General features: G+C 50.0%; 1 protein-coding gene across 1 annotated transcript; it reads left to right on the top strand.

Moving 5' to 3' along the window:
• Positions 1–4651: 4651 nt before the first annotated feature.
• Positions 4652–11957, top strand: LOC127610508 (high affinity choline transporter 1-like). Its single transcript, XM_052080726.1, has 9 exons — positions 4652–4814; positions 7740–7944; positions 8066–8182; positions 8963–9118; positions 9294–9442; positions 9530–9673; positions 9923–10076; positions 11055–11272; positions 11407–11957. The coding sequence occupies exons 2-9, from the start codon at positions 7761–7763 to the stop codon at positions 11935–11937; spliced, it is 1653 nt and encodes a 550-aa protein (XP_051936686.1). The 5' UTR covers positions 4652–4814; positions 7740–7760; the 3' UTR covers positions 11938–11957.
• Positions 11958–12171: the final 214 nt, after the last annotated feature.

The following is a 12171-nucleotide window of genomic DNA, read 5'->3' as shown; positions in this document are numbered from 1 at the left end:
ATGCGCTGAATGTGTCTTCATTCTTTTCACACATTCCAAAACTGGATATACAGGCGTGTGCATGCGTGCATGAGTTGCGATTATATGAAAATAAAATGTGAGCAAAGATGACGACAATTCAAATTTTTTTTTCATGCCAGTCAAACTAAAATCAGGACTTTGTTGGCCAACGACAGGCGGAGAGCAACCGGTGGGTCACAGCCAATCTCATCATGGTTGACAACAACAGAGTGTGCGCGTGAACATGCCATCTGGAGCTGTTTGTGCACAGGATGGCTATTCGGAGTGCAGAAAGGAGCAAAGTTTTGCTTGGGCGGTGCGACAACCCCAGTTCACAAGACTTGCCACATGCCAGCGGGTGACATCGCTCTCGTTGTTCTTCCCCGCCAAAGTTCTCCGAGCACGCATCTGCGCTGCTTATTTGAAGCACTCAGAAGGAAAGTTGTAGCACCTCCTGTGGCAGGCCATGCTTCCTCAGCAGCCTCAGGAAGTACATCCGCTGCCGGGCCCTTTTCAGGATGGAGATGGTGTTGACTTCCAACTTCATGTCCTGGGAGACTGTGATTCCCAGGAACTTGAAGGTCTCGACGGTTGACACAGGGCAGTTGGATAGTGTGAGGGGCAACTGAGGAGAAGAATGTTTCCTGAAGTCCACGATTATCTCTACAGTCTTGAGCGTGTTCAGCCCGAGGTTGTGTCGGCCGCACCAGAGCTCCAGCAGCTCCACTTGTTGGCGGTACGCAGACTCGTCGCCGTCTTTGATGAGACCGATGACCGTGGTGTCGTCTGCGAACTTTATGAGTTTGACAGCTGGATCTGTTGAGGTGCAATCGTTTGTGTAGAGAGACAAGAGCAGTGGCCAGAGGACACATCCCTGTCGGGCTCCAGTGCTGCTGGTGCGTATTGATGATGTTGTTGCTCCCAGTCTCACCTGTTGTGTCCGTCCCGTCAGGAAGCTGAGGATCCACTGGCAGATCGTAGGGGACACACCGAGGTGGAGTAGTTTGGGGGTGAGGAGTTCCGGGATGATGGTGTTGAACGCAGAGCTGAAATCCACAAACAGAATCCTTGCGTAGGTCCCTGTGCTGTCGAGGTGCTCGAGGATGTAGTGCAGACCTATGTTGACTGCGTCTTCCACAGACCTGTTTGGCCGGTAGGCAAACTGGAGAGGGTCCAGCAGGGGTCCAGTGACGTTCTTTAGGTGTTTCAGCACAAGGCGTTCAAAGGACTTCATGACCACAGACGTCAGGGCGACAGGCCTATAGTCGTTCAGTTCCGATGTTGCCGATTTCTTGGGAACTGGGATGATGGTAGACTGTTTGAAGCAGGATGAGACCTCACACAGCTCCAGGGATCTGTTGAAGATTTGTGTGAAGACCGGAGGCAGCTGGTCAGCGCAGACTTTCAGGCAGGAGGGGGACACTTTGTCGGGCCCCGGAGCTTTCTTGATCTTTTGCTGCTTGAAGAGCCGTCTCACGTCCTGTTCGTGGATCTGTAGTGGAGAAAAAGAGGGTGGGGGGGTAGGTAGAGTGGTTTCTGGTAGAGGTGGGTGTGTGTGGGAAATGGGGGTGTCCTTTTCAAATCGGCAGAAAAACATGTTTAATTCATTAGCTAGACCCTTATTGTTCACTGTTTGGGGGGATGGCATTCTATAGTTAGTGATTGCTTTCAGGCCATTCCATACAGATGCTGAGTCGTTAGCAGAGAACTGGGTTTTCAGCCTCTCTGTATAGCTTCTCTTTGCGATGTTAATTTCCTTTGTCAATTGGTTTCGGGCATGTTTGTACAGTGCCCGATCTCCACTTCTAAATGCGGCCTCTTTCTCTTTCCTGAGTTGCCTGAGTTTGGGAGTAAACCATGGCTTGTTATTGTTGAAGGAGCGGAAGGACTTCGTTGGTACACACATGTCCTCACAGAAACTGATGTACATTCTTGTAGAGCTAGCTTTGCTTCATCTGTCCATTTTTTCAGTCTTAATAACCGGTTTAACACATTTGAGTTTCTGTCTGTATGAAGGAGTCCTATCGAGCTTTTATGGCCTGTGGGACCCCAGAGGCAGCGGACGGGTATCGACTGACCAAGTGGAACGCAGCTTCTGTGGTCGCCGAGGCAAAAACCCGAGCATGGGAAGAGTTCGGTGAGGCCATGGAAGCCGACTTCCGGACGGCTTCGAGGAAATTCTGGTCCACCATTCGACGTCTCAGGAGGGGGAAGCAGTGCACCACTAACACTGTGTACAGTGGGGATGGGGCACTGCTGACTTCGATTCGGGACGTTGTGAACCGGTGGGAAGAGTACTTCGAAGACCTCCTCAACTCCACCAACACGTCTTCCTTGGAGGAAGCAGAGTCTGAGGACCCGGAGGTGGGCTCTTCTATCTCTGTGGTTGAAGTCACCGATGTGGTTAAAAAGCTCCTCTGTGGCAAGGACTCGGGGGTGGATGAGATCCGCCCAGAGTTCCTCAAGGCTCTGGATGTTGTGGGGCTGTCCTGGTTGACACGCCTCCGCAACATCGCGTGGTCAACGGGGAGAGTGCCTCTGGATTGGCAGACCGGGGTGGTAGTCCCTCTTTTTAAAAAGGGGGACCGGAGTATAAGTTGGTTAACCAGATTGCTGCCGGTTGGGAATCCATTTTCATTTGGGTTACCCCTAATAAGAATGTTGACAGGATCAACTACCTCCACTACAATGTCCAGAAGCTCGGAAATTTTTACTGAGGAAGCCGTTTTGGCTATAAAAGAGCAATTGGCGGCCACATCCCTGATGGCGTTTCAGAACCGCATCGCGGTTGATATGCTCTTGGCAGAGACCAATGGAGTATGTGCGATGTTTGGTGACCAGTGTCGTACGTTCATACCTAACAACACAACGCCTGATGGCGCCCTCACCAAGGCCATTGAAGGCCTCCGCACCCCGAATCGCAAAATAAGGGCCCATTCCGGCGTGAATACGTCCTTCTGGGCAGAGTGGTGGAATAAGGCCTTCAGAGAGTACAAGGATTTGGTGTTTTATGTACTAATCTCTTTTGCTCTTTTTGCAGCTGTCTAGACGTGTGGATGTTGTTGCATTCCCTGTATCAGAGTGCTGCTTATCCGGCTTATTACGAAAGCTGTCGCGCCCACAACGTCTAAAGTGAATGAGATGTATCCTCCGTTGTTGTTTGATGGCAGTGATTCTGAGGTTGATTATGCCTCTTCGGGAGATGACGTGATTTCGTTTCGGCATCAGGGGGTCATGGATGGTTTTTCGTCATTTTGCTCCCTGCCCCTAGGTGTAACTATGTTTGCGTGTGCGGCATGACTCCACTGAATAAAGTCCGTCGGGAAGGTTCTGTGTGATGATACGAGCAAATGTAGGAAGAACAGGGGGGAATGTTGGATTTATTATTTTTTAGTAATCATACATTCGCGTATTATGCGATCGTCAATTTATGCTCGCAAAGAAGAATGCTTCTGCCTGTCATGATAGTTTGATTTTGCTTGCAAAGAAGAACGCTTATGCCTTCAATAAAGATATATCCTTTATTATTTACTCACATCTATAATCATTATATATTCTTCTTTATATGCTCACTTTTGCTTGCTGTACTGTGTGAAAGGTTAGGGTCACAACCACCTTTCCGAGGACGTGGTTGCGAAGAGATAACTGTTAAGACTAAACAGTGAGCAAGGGCGAACAGTGAATGGAGAAATCAACACCAGCTGCAACGTGATGTTAATGTGACATTTGCGCACAAGTTTCCCAATAAATGAGGAGGTGAAGGGGGAGATCGTTAGGGTTACGTGCCGAGAACTGAAACCGAACGCTTCTCCTCGTTCACTCCTGGTACCAGAATCGAGTCTCCTGTCTCCTCCTTTTGGGTATTCCTGAGTGTCAAATTGGACCAACCTGACAACACGTCCGGTCGGGATTGTTAGTAGGGCTTGGGTGGGACCTCCAGACACAATTTTGTTTTCCCTTTTGCAAAAAATAAAGAATAAAAAATCCCAAAGAACTAATAAAAACTATATATGTATGGATAGCACAGATGCCTCTGAACATTTTGAGTGTTTGAAAAAAAAAAAAAAAGAATGTTTATATAACACAAAATACATCATTACAAAAATTGTAAAATGCGTAACTTAAGGCCTTTTTAATTTCAACAACTCTATCGCTGTTGTCGCCAAGCTGCTGGATGATTTTGTCTTTGTCAGCCTGGCTAGAGAGAAGGTTGTGAAGTTGGACCTCCAAGGCGGCGACCAGCTTGTCTCTCTCCCGCCTCCAGTTCACCATCATTTGCTCTTTGGAGCACGAGCTCTGTCTCCTGGACAAAGGTCGAGCAAAACAAAATTTTTTTGGGAGGTGGAGGGGGGGGTAAGACAATGCAGACAAAATTCACCAACGTTGACAACGTCCAGCAAGCGGCATTTCAAATTACAGCAGAAGGAAAATACCAGTTGGTGAAAGCGATGCAACATTCAAGGGGGGGTGGCGGAACAACACCCAAAGGAATGTAAGGAATACTACGTGACGACTCTCGACCATGCCGATGGAAGACCAGGGCAGCTCACCAGCTCAGCCTTCCCGGCCAGGTAGCGCTTTCGGTCCGGTCATGGGTTAAAAGCTCTTCTCCCGTCACCGCGTCGCATGTCTGGCAAGGGGCGGAGACATGCGACAATTAGCACGGAGAAACTTGGCGTGGTTCAAAGGCAGTCAAGGTGACGTCCGAAGGACAGACGCTCTCATCTAAAGGCTCTACTCGGCCACGTGGAGAGTTTTGTTGAAGAAAAAGACGGGAGCAGCAAACATCTGCCGTCGGTCTTTTGCAGCACAAGGTAAGCTGACGCTTGCGACTCCACCGTGATGTTGATCAAGAAACATTAAGAGCGGGTCGCGTTCTGATTTTTACTGAACTCGGGCAGACTTTTCCACCATTCTGGGCACTCACACTTGGAAGGTTGCAATGCAGACAGGTCAAGAACACTGTCTTCGCATCTTCTTCACTTTGTCCACCTCTGAGCCAAAACACGACGGCGTCGAGTGCTGTCACCTCATTATTTTTGCGAATCAAGTTTGCACAAGTTGCGACGTGACCCTCCGGCTTAAAAAGGTGTGGCTGTTGACAGATTTTCCTTGATCCTACATATCGAACGAAAATTAACATTTGTCAACGCAAATGTTCATCCAAAGGACTTTCAACATTGGACCACACCCACTGCCAGTCAAATTATGGAAATAGCTCCAATTCTCAACTCAACTCTGGCGGATTTCTCAAGCACTGAAAAACTGCTGTTATACAAAGTGCTGTACATGGAGAAAATATCGTATATCAAGTCTAAGGGATGCCAGAGTAGGAGTTATGTGCTCCCTTTTACGAGTACCAGTCACAAGGCGGGCAGCAGCATTCTGGACCAACTGGAGACGCTTCATGGAGGATCGGCTGACTCCAAAATCAAGTGCGTTCCAGTAATTCAGCCGAGATGTAACGAAGGCATGAATGACTGTTTCAAAGTGCTTTTGAGAAAGGAGAGGCTTTATTTTAGCCAGCTGCTTAAAATGAAAGAAGCTGGATTGAACAATGGCACCAATTTACCAGTCCAATGTCAAATCACGGTGCAGTTTAAGACCCAAGGTGGAGACTGTTGCCATAAGATAAGGAACCGTGGGACCCAAGTCCGCAGGGTGGGATGTAAGATAAGATAAGATAAGATATCCTTCATTCGTCCCACACTGGGGAAATTCACAGCCTCCAGCAGCAAGAATGTATGTAGAAAGAAGAAAGGAGAAAGAGAAAAAAACAACAAACATCTTTCAATTAAATGCAATATGAACACAAAATGGATAAATCGCAGTACTATTTACGATTTTCCTTCACATCATTTAATTATTATTAGTATTATGATTGTTATTTTTTATTCATCAGCCTGACAGCAGTCGGTAGGAACGAGCGTCGGTATCTCTCCTTCTTGCAGCGCGGGTGCAACAGTCTCTGGCTGAAGGAGCTACCAAGTGCTGTCGGGGCGGGCTGGAGGGGGTGGGAGGGACTGGCCATCATAGCTTTTAGCTTAGTTAGCATCCTTCTGTTGCCCACCTCCTCCAGAGTGTCAAGGGAGCAACCCAGGACAGAACTGGCCTTCCTGACCAGTCGCTCCAGTCTCTTTCTGTCCCGGGCTGAGATGCTGCCTGACCAGCAGACAATGCCATAATGGATGGCCGAGGCCACCACCGAGTTATAGAACGTCTTAAGGAGTGACCCCTGAACCCCAAAAGACCTCAGTTTCCTGAGTAGGAAGAGTCGGCTCTGTCCTTTCCTAATCAGGGTGTCCATGTTTGTAGACCAGTCCAGTTTGTCGTTCAGAAGAACACCAGGGTACTTGTAGGAGGTCACCCTCTCTATGTCCATACCCTGCATGTTCATCGGTGCTGGTGAGGACTTTTTCCTGCAGAAATCCACAACCAACTCCTTAGTTTTCCGAGGGTTGATCTGGAGGAGATTCTGCTGGCACCAGTCCACAAAGTCCTTTGTCAGTCCCCTGTACTCCCGATCGTCCCCTTCTGTAATGAGGCCAACAATCGCAGAGTCATCGGAGAACTTCTGAAGGTGGCAGTTTTGAGTGACGTGTCTGAAGTCCGAGGTGTAGAACAGGAATGGTGAACAGGAATGGAGCCAGAACAGTCCCCTGCGGCGCTCCAGTGCTGCAGAGAAGCCCGTCCGACTCACAGCTCTGCAATCTCACGTACTGCGGCCGATTTGTGAGGTAGTCTATGATCCATGCTGTGAGATGGTGGTCCACTCCGGCGTTCTGCAGTTTGCCTCCCAGCAAATTGGGCTGGATGGTGTTGAAGGCACTGGAGAAATCAAAGAACATGATTCTCACAGTGCTCCCAGCCTTCTCCAAGTGTGACAGCACTGAGTGGAGGAGGTAGATAATGGCGTCTTCCACGCCGATGCCAGGCTGATAGGCAAACTGCAGCGGGTCCAAGGTGTGCGAGGATGAGTCTCTCCAGCGTCTTCATCAGGTGAGACGTCAGCGCCACAGGTCTGTAGCTGTTCAGCTCCTTAGGGTGGGGGGTCTTGGGCACTGGGACCAGGCACGAAGTTTTCCACAGCTGTGGAGCTCTGCCCAACTTCAGGCTCAGGTTGAAGATGTGCTGGACAATGTTACACAGCTGGTCAGAGCAGGTCCTGAGGAGCCGGGAACTGATCTTGTCCGTACAAGGGCCACTGGAACCAAACACCATCACTTCCGTCTTCTTTTCATTGAAATTCAAGAAATTTAGTGGCATGCAGGTCTTGATTTACTTTCAGCAGAATAAAAGTGGCCTCAATGAGAAAACTCAGCGGGACATAGATCTGACAGTCATCCGCATAGCAGTGGAACTTCAGATGGAGCAGATACAGTGAGAACAGCAGAAGCCCTAGGATTGAGCCTTGTGGAACACCACAGGACAGTGGGGAAGTTTGTGAGCTCAATAAGAGTGACAGACATATCGTGTCCAGCAAGTGCTCCAGAAGATCAGATTGGACTGGATTTTTCATTTGTTGGAATCTGATGTGTCGTTTTCATAGCACTGTCCATCCTGTCGCGTACTCACCTTGATGAGCTTCATGGTACAGCCGCAGCGTCTTTTATTGAATTGACCTATATCAGGACACTCTTCCAAACCCTCCGTTGAAAAAACACCAACTTGACGAATATATTTGTTGGTGGCAGCAAAAGTTTGGATGACCAGAAGAAACTCCCACGTCATTTTTGCAGGGGGGTGTCTTTCATTCCAAGATGGCCGCCAACATTCCGGGCATCATTTCCATGGTCTTCTTCTACGCACTGGTCCTCGGCATCGGGATCTGGGCGTCAGTCAGGTCCAGGAGGTTGAAGCGCAAGCAGAGGAGCAGCATTCTGGAGATGTCGTTGCTTGCAAACCGTAACATCAGCCTGCTGATGGGGGTCTTCACCATGACAGGTGAGCACCTTTCCAAGCAACTTTCCATCTTCTAATTTTTTTGCTTGTGTGTGTGTGTGGTGCGGGGTGGGGGTGGGGTTCCCCGCGGAGGTAATGTGCTTGTTGTTCTTCTTTCCCGAAGCCACGTGGGTCGGAGGCGGCACAATCGTGGGTCTCGCCGAGATGGTGTACACACCCTCAATGGGCGTGGGCTGGGCTACCGCTGTCACGCTGGGCGAAAGCACATCCCTTATTATTGGTAAATATACAGTAGATACACACACACACATGATATCTATACATATGTTATTTTCATTCATTCATTCATCTTCCGAGCCGCTTGATCCTCACTAGGGTCGCGGGGGGTGCTGGAGCCTATCCCAGCTGTCTTCGGGCAGTAGGCGGGGGACACCCTGAATCGGTTGCCAGCCAATCACAGAGCACACAGAGACGAACAACCATCCACGCTCACACCTAGGGACAATTTGGAGTGTTCAATCAGCCTGCCACGCATGTTTTTGGAATGTGGGAGGAAACCGGAGCACCCGGAGAAAACCCACGCAGGCCCGGGGAGAACATGCAAACTCCACACAGGGAGACCGGAGCTGGAATCGAACCCGGTACCTCTGCACTGTGAAGCCGACGTGCTAACCACTGGACTACCGGGCCGCCCACATATGTTATTATTAGTAATAATAATGATTATAATTGCTATTGCACTTAGCTAATTTAATCAATATAAAAGGGCTATGCAGTAGTACTTTGAGATAAAAGTGACTCACAACAGGCGTTGAGGTCTGAGACATCATATGAGATCTGTTTTTTTCCTTTGACACGTGAGCAAAAATTGGAGATCCAGGCATTGTACGGTGGCAGTGAACGCAACTCCTCTCAGTTCATGTGGCAGTTTGGCAGATAATATTTGCTGGTTTTTGCTGAAAACTACACATTGTCAGTTTGAAACAAGCACATAAATTAAGTGTGCGAGCTTTTTATTTCCCGACGGCCGATTGCTAAGATGATGTTGGCTCTCCAACAGGCGGGCTGGTGTTTGCTGGGCCGATGCGCGCAACCCAATGTGTCACCATGATGGATCCCTTCCAGCGCAAGTACGGCAAAGGCCTGACGGCCGTCTTCAGCTCCATCTCGATCTTCCTCGACCTCTTCTGGGTGCCCGGCACCCTCACGGGCCTGGGTGATGCGCATGCACTCACACAAGCTTGCATTGTGCAATGCAGACACATTAACACACACGCTCCTTCTCACATACACCCACCGAAAAACGTACACACTGGCACACACACCAAGCGCACGTGCAGCGTGTCCCCGTTGTGACATCGTGCGTGGTGTGTGTGCGTGCTTTCTTTCAGGCGTGACCATGAGCGTGGTCCTGGACATGTCGTTCAGCGTGTGCATCTGGATCTCGGCTTGCGTGGCCATCACGTACACGCTGTTGGGCGGCCTCTACTCGGTGGCCTACACCGACGTCGTCCAGCTGCTCCTCATCTTCTTCAGCCTGGTCACAAACACCCCGTCACCCCCTCACTCACTCACAGACTGACCACTCATTCACTCATTGCGTGTGCGTGTGTGTATGTTCGTACAGTGGCTGTGCGTTCCGTTCGCGTTGTCCAATCCTCTCGTGACGCCCATCGGTTCCACGATGATGAACAACACGCTGCACGCGCCCTGGGTCGGCGACTGGAACGTCAGCAACATATGGATCCTCGTGGATAGCTTCTTCTTGTGGGTGAGGGTGTTGAGGCACTCGCACAGGGACAAACACACATGCACACACGCACACAATCTCACACACGCACACACACACATGCAATGAGTGACTAACATGCCACTTTTCGGGGCATGCAAGGACTGAGGTGTGTGTGTGTGTGTGTGTGTGTGCGTGTGTGTGTGCGTGCGTGTGTGTGTGCGCGGGCGCATGCGTGTGATGGTGGTGGGGGGTGCGCGGGGGGGGGGGGGGCGGCCTCTGTTTTCTCAGACTTTGGGCACTCTGGGATATCAGTCCTTCCACCAGAGGACGCTGTCCATGTCGTCCCCGTCCACCGCCAAGCGCGTTTGCTTCATCTCCGCCGCCGTCTTCATCGTGTTCTGCATCCCGCCGATGCTGCTGGGGGCCGTGGGGGCATCCACGGGTGAGAGCGCCTTGAAAAATTCGGATGCATAGACGGGCCGTGGCGACGAGACACATATCAGTTCTACTGTTTGTCCGTATAAAGTTGGGAAGGTCTGTATGTGTCACTTCATATGTTTGTGTAAAAGGGGCAAAGGTTAGTGTCAAAGGGGTGTGCTGTGTGTCAGTCTTATTTAGCCCTCGTAGTGCACCGCTTGCGATAAATGTAAAATGATGTCTTTGAATCAAAGGCTTATGGAGGGGTTCTAAAATCGCCTAAATTTCATGACGTCACCGGCTGATAATTCTCAGGAATTGCAGCAATAATAAAAAACGTTTTGATACTTTAACCTTCACAATTTACATATTTTGCACCGTAGAGACCCATTATAATTCAGATTTTTGAATGCATCATAAACCTAATGTGTATACATGCATTTCACGCGATTTTTACGTCAATCGCTTTGTTTTCGCTTGAACAGACGTAAGCATGCCACATTGTTGGGTTGAAGTCATTCCAATTTTTAGGTGTCGTCAGAGGATCGCAAATGAGTTTGCCTTTTTGCAGGAGGCTTGAAACCAATGCATTTTACATGAACACGTCCGGTCGGGATTGTTAGTAGGGCTTGGTTGGGACCTCCAGACACAATTTTTTTTCCCTTTTGCAAAAAATAAAGAATAAAAAATCACAAAGAACTAATAAAAACTATATATGTATGGATAGCACAGATGCCGCTGAACATTTTGAGTGTTTGAAAAAAAAAAAAGAATGTTTTTATAACACAAAATACATCATTACAAAAATTGTAAAATGCGTAACTTAAGGCCTTTTTAATTTGGAGCGCACAAGGGTTAGTGACTATGTAAACAGGGCTGTGGATGTTTTTTTTTTTGTCGCCATATGTGGCCTGTCACTGACTGGTGACCAGTTTAGGTCACCTAAGCGCTGTTGAAACGGATGGATGGACCGTTGAAGTTGAGCTGCACGTTTTGTCCTCAGACTGGAACGCGACATCATACGGTTCTCCGTCCCCTTACGAACGTGACGAGGCGGCGCTGGTTCTTCCCCTGGTGCTGCAGACCCTGACGCCCTCGTACGTGTCCATCATCGGCATCGGCTGCGTCGCCGCCGCCGTCATGTCGTCGGCCGACTCCGCCCTGCTGTCTGCCGCCTCCGTCTTCACCGCCAACCTCTACAAAAACATCCTCAGGCCGCAGGTGCGGAAGCCGCAAAAGTCAGCGTGAAAGGGCTTTGAGGCGGAATGAAAGCTGATCATGTGTGTGGGAAAGGGTAATACTGATACTGGAAACTAAAATACTGAAGTGGAAACGGTGAATTTGTGGTCTGGCAGGCGTCGGAGCGTGAGCTGCAGCTGGCCATCCGGGCGACGGTGGTGGTGGTGGGCGTGGTCGGGACGGCGCTGACCCGCCTGAAGGCCAGCGTGATCCTCTTCTTTATCACGGGGGCCGAGATTGCCTACAACGTGATTTTCCCGCAGCTGCTCTGTGTCGTCTTCTTTCCCGTCACCAACGCGTACGGCGCCATCCTGGGCGGCGTGGCGGGCTTGGCCGTCCGCGTGTTGAGCGGTGAGCCCCTGCTGGGCCTGCCGCCCGTGTTGCGCTTCCCGGGCGGTATTTGGGACGACCGTGACGGCGTCTACGTGCAGCACTTCCCAGTCAAAACCTTCGCCATGCTCTGCTCTCTGGCTTCCATCTTGTTCTTCTCCTTCCTGGCGTCCCGGATCTTCCGCCACCGCCTGCTTCCTGCTGCCTGGGACGTTTTGCACGTTTTCCAGAAGCCCACCCCCACACTCACCCAGGACCCCGCGTGCGCGGAGAACAACCCCGACGTTGACGGACCCATGTTGGCCACTGGCCGCTGAGTCAGCAGACTGCAAGCGCTCCAAATGACCGTAAATTGACTTTATTGCCAACACACACACACACACGACACCTTGCGGTGCCATTGATGCTAACCGATAAGTCAATAATCAGGAAATGCTTGCAATTTATTTATTACTTTATTGACAACATTCACGAACACACACTGCGCCTTTGCAACTTGCTCCCAACGTCTCACGTCCATTTGTCAAGCAGAGATCAAATCAGGAAACCAT

Source organism: Hippocampus zosterae, chromosome 11 (genome assembly GCF_025434085.1).
Source record: "Hippocampus zosterae strain Florida chromosome 11, ASM2543408v3, whole genome shotgun sequence".
In the NCBI taxonomy this organism is placed as follows: domain Eukaryota; kingdom Metazoa; phylum Chordata; class Actinopteri; order Syngnathiformes; family Syngnathidae; genus Hippocampus; species Hippocampus zosterae.
Note: the sequence above shows the minus strand (reverse complement) of the source record. Positions and strands in the feature narration are given on the sequence as shown.

Coding starts and splice junctions, on each gene's coding strand:
- LOC127610508 (XM_052080726.1), top strand. CDS start 7,761: ATGGCCGCCAACATTCCGGGCATCATTTCCATGGTCTTCTTCTACGCA. Junction 8,183..8,962: donor AAGCACATCCCTTATTATTG/GTAAATATACAG, acceptor GCTCTCCAACAG/GCGGGCTGGTGTTTGCTGGG. Junction 10,077..11,054: donor GGCCGTGGGGGCATCCACGG/GTGAGAGCGCCT, acceptor TTTTGTCCTCAG/ACTGGAACGCGACATCATAC.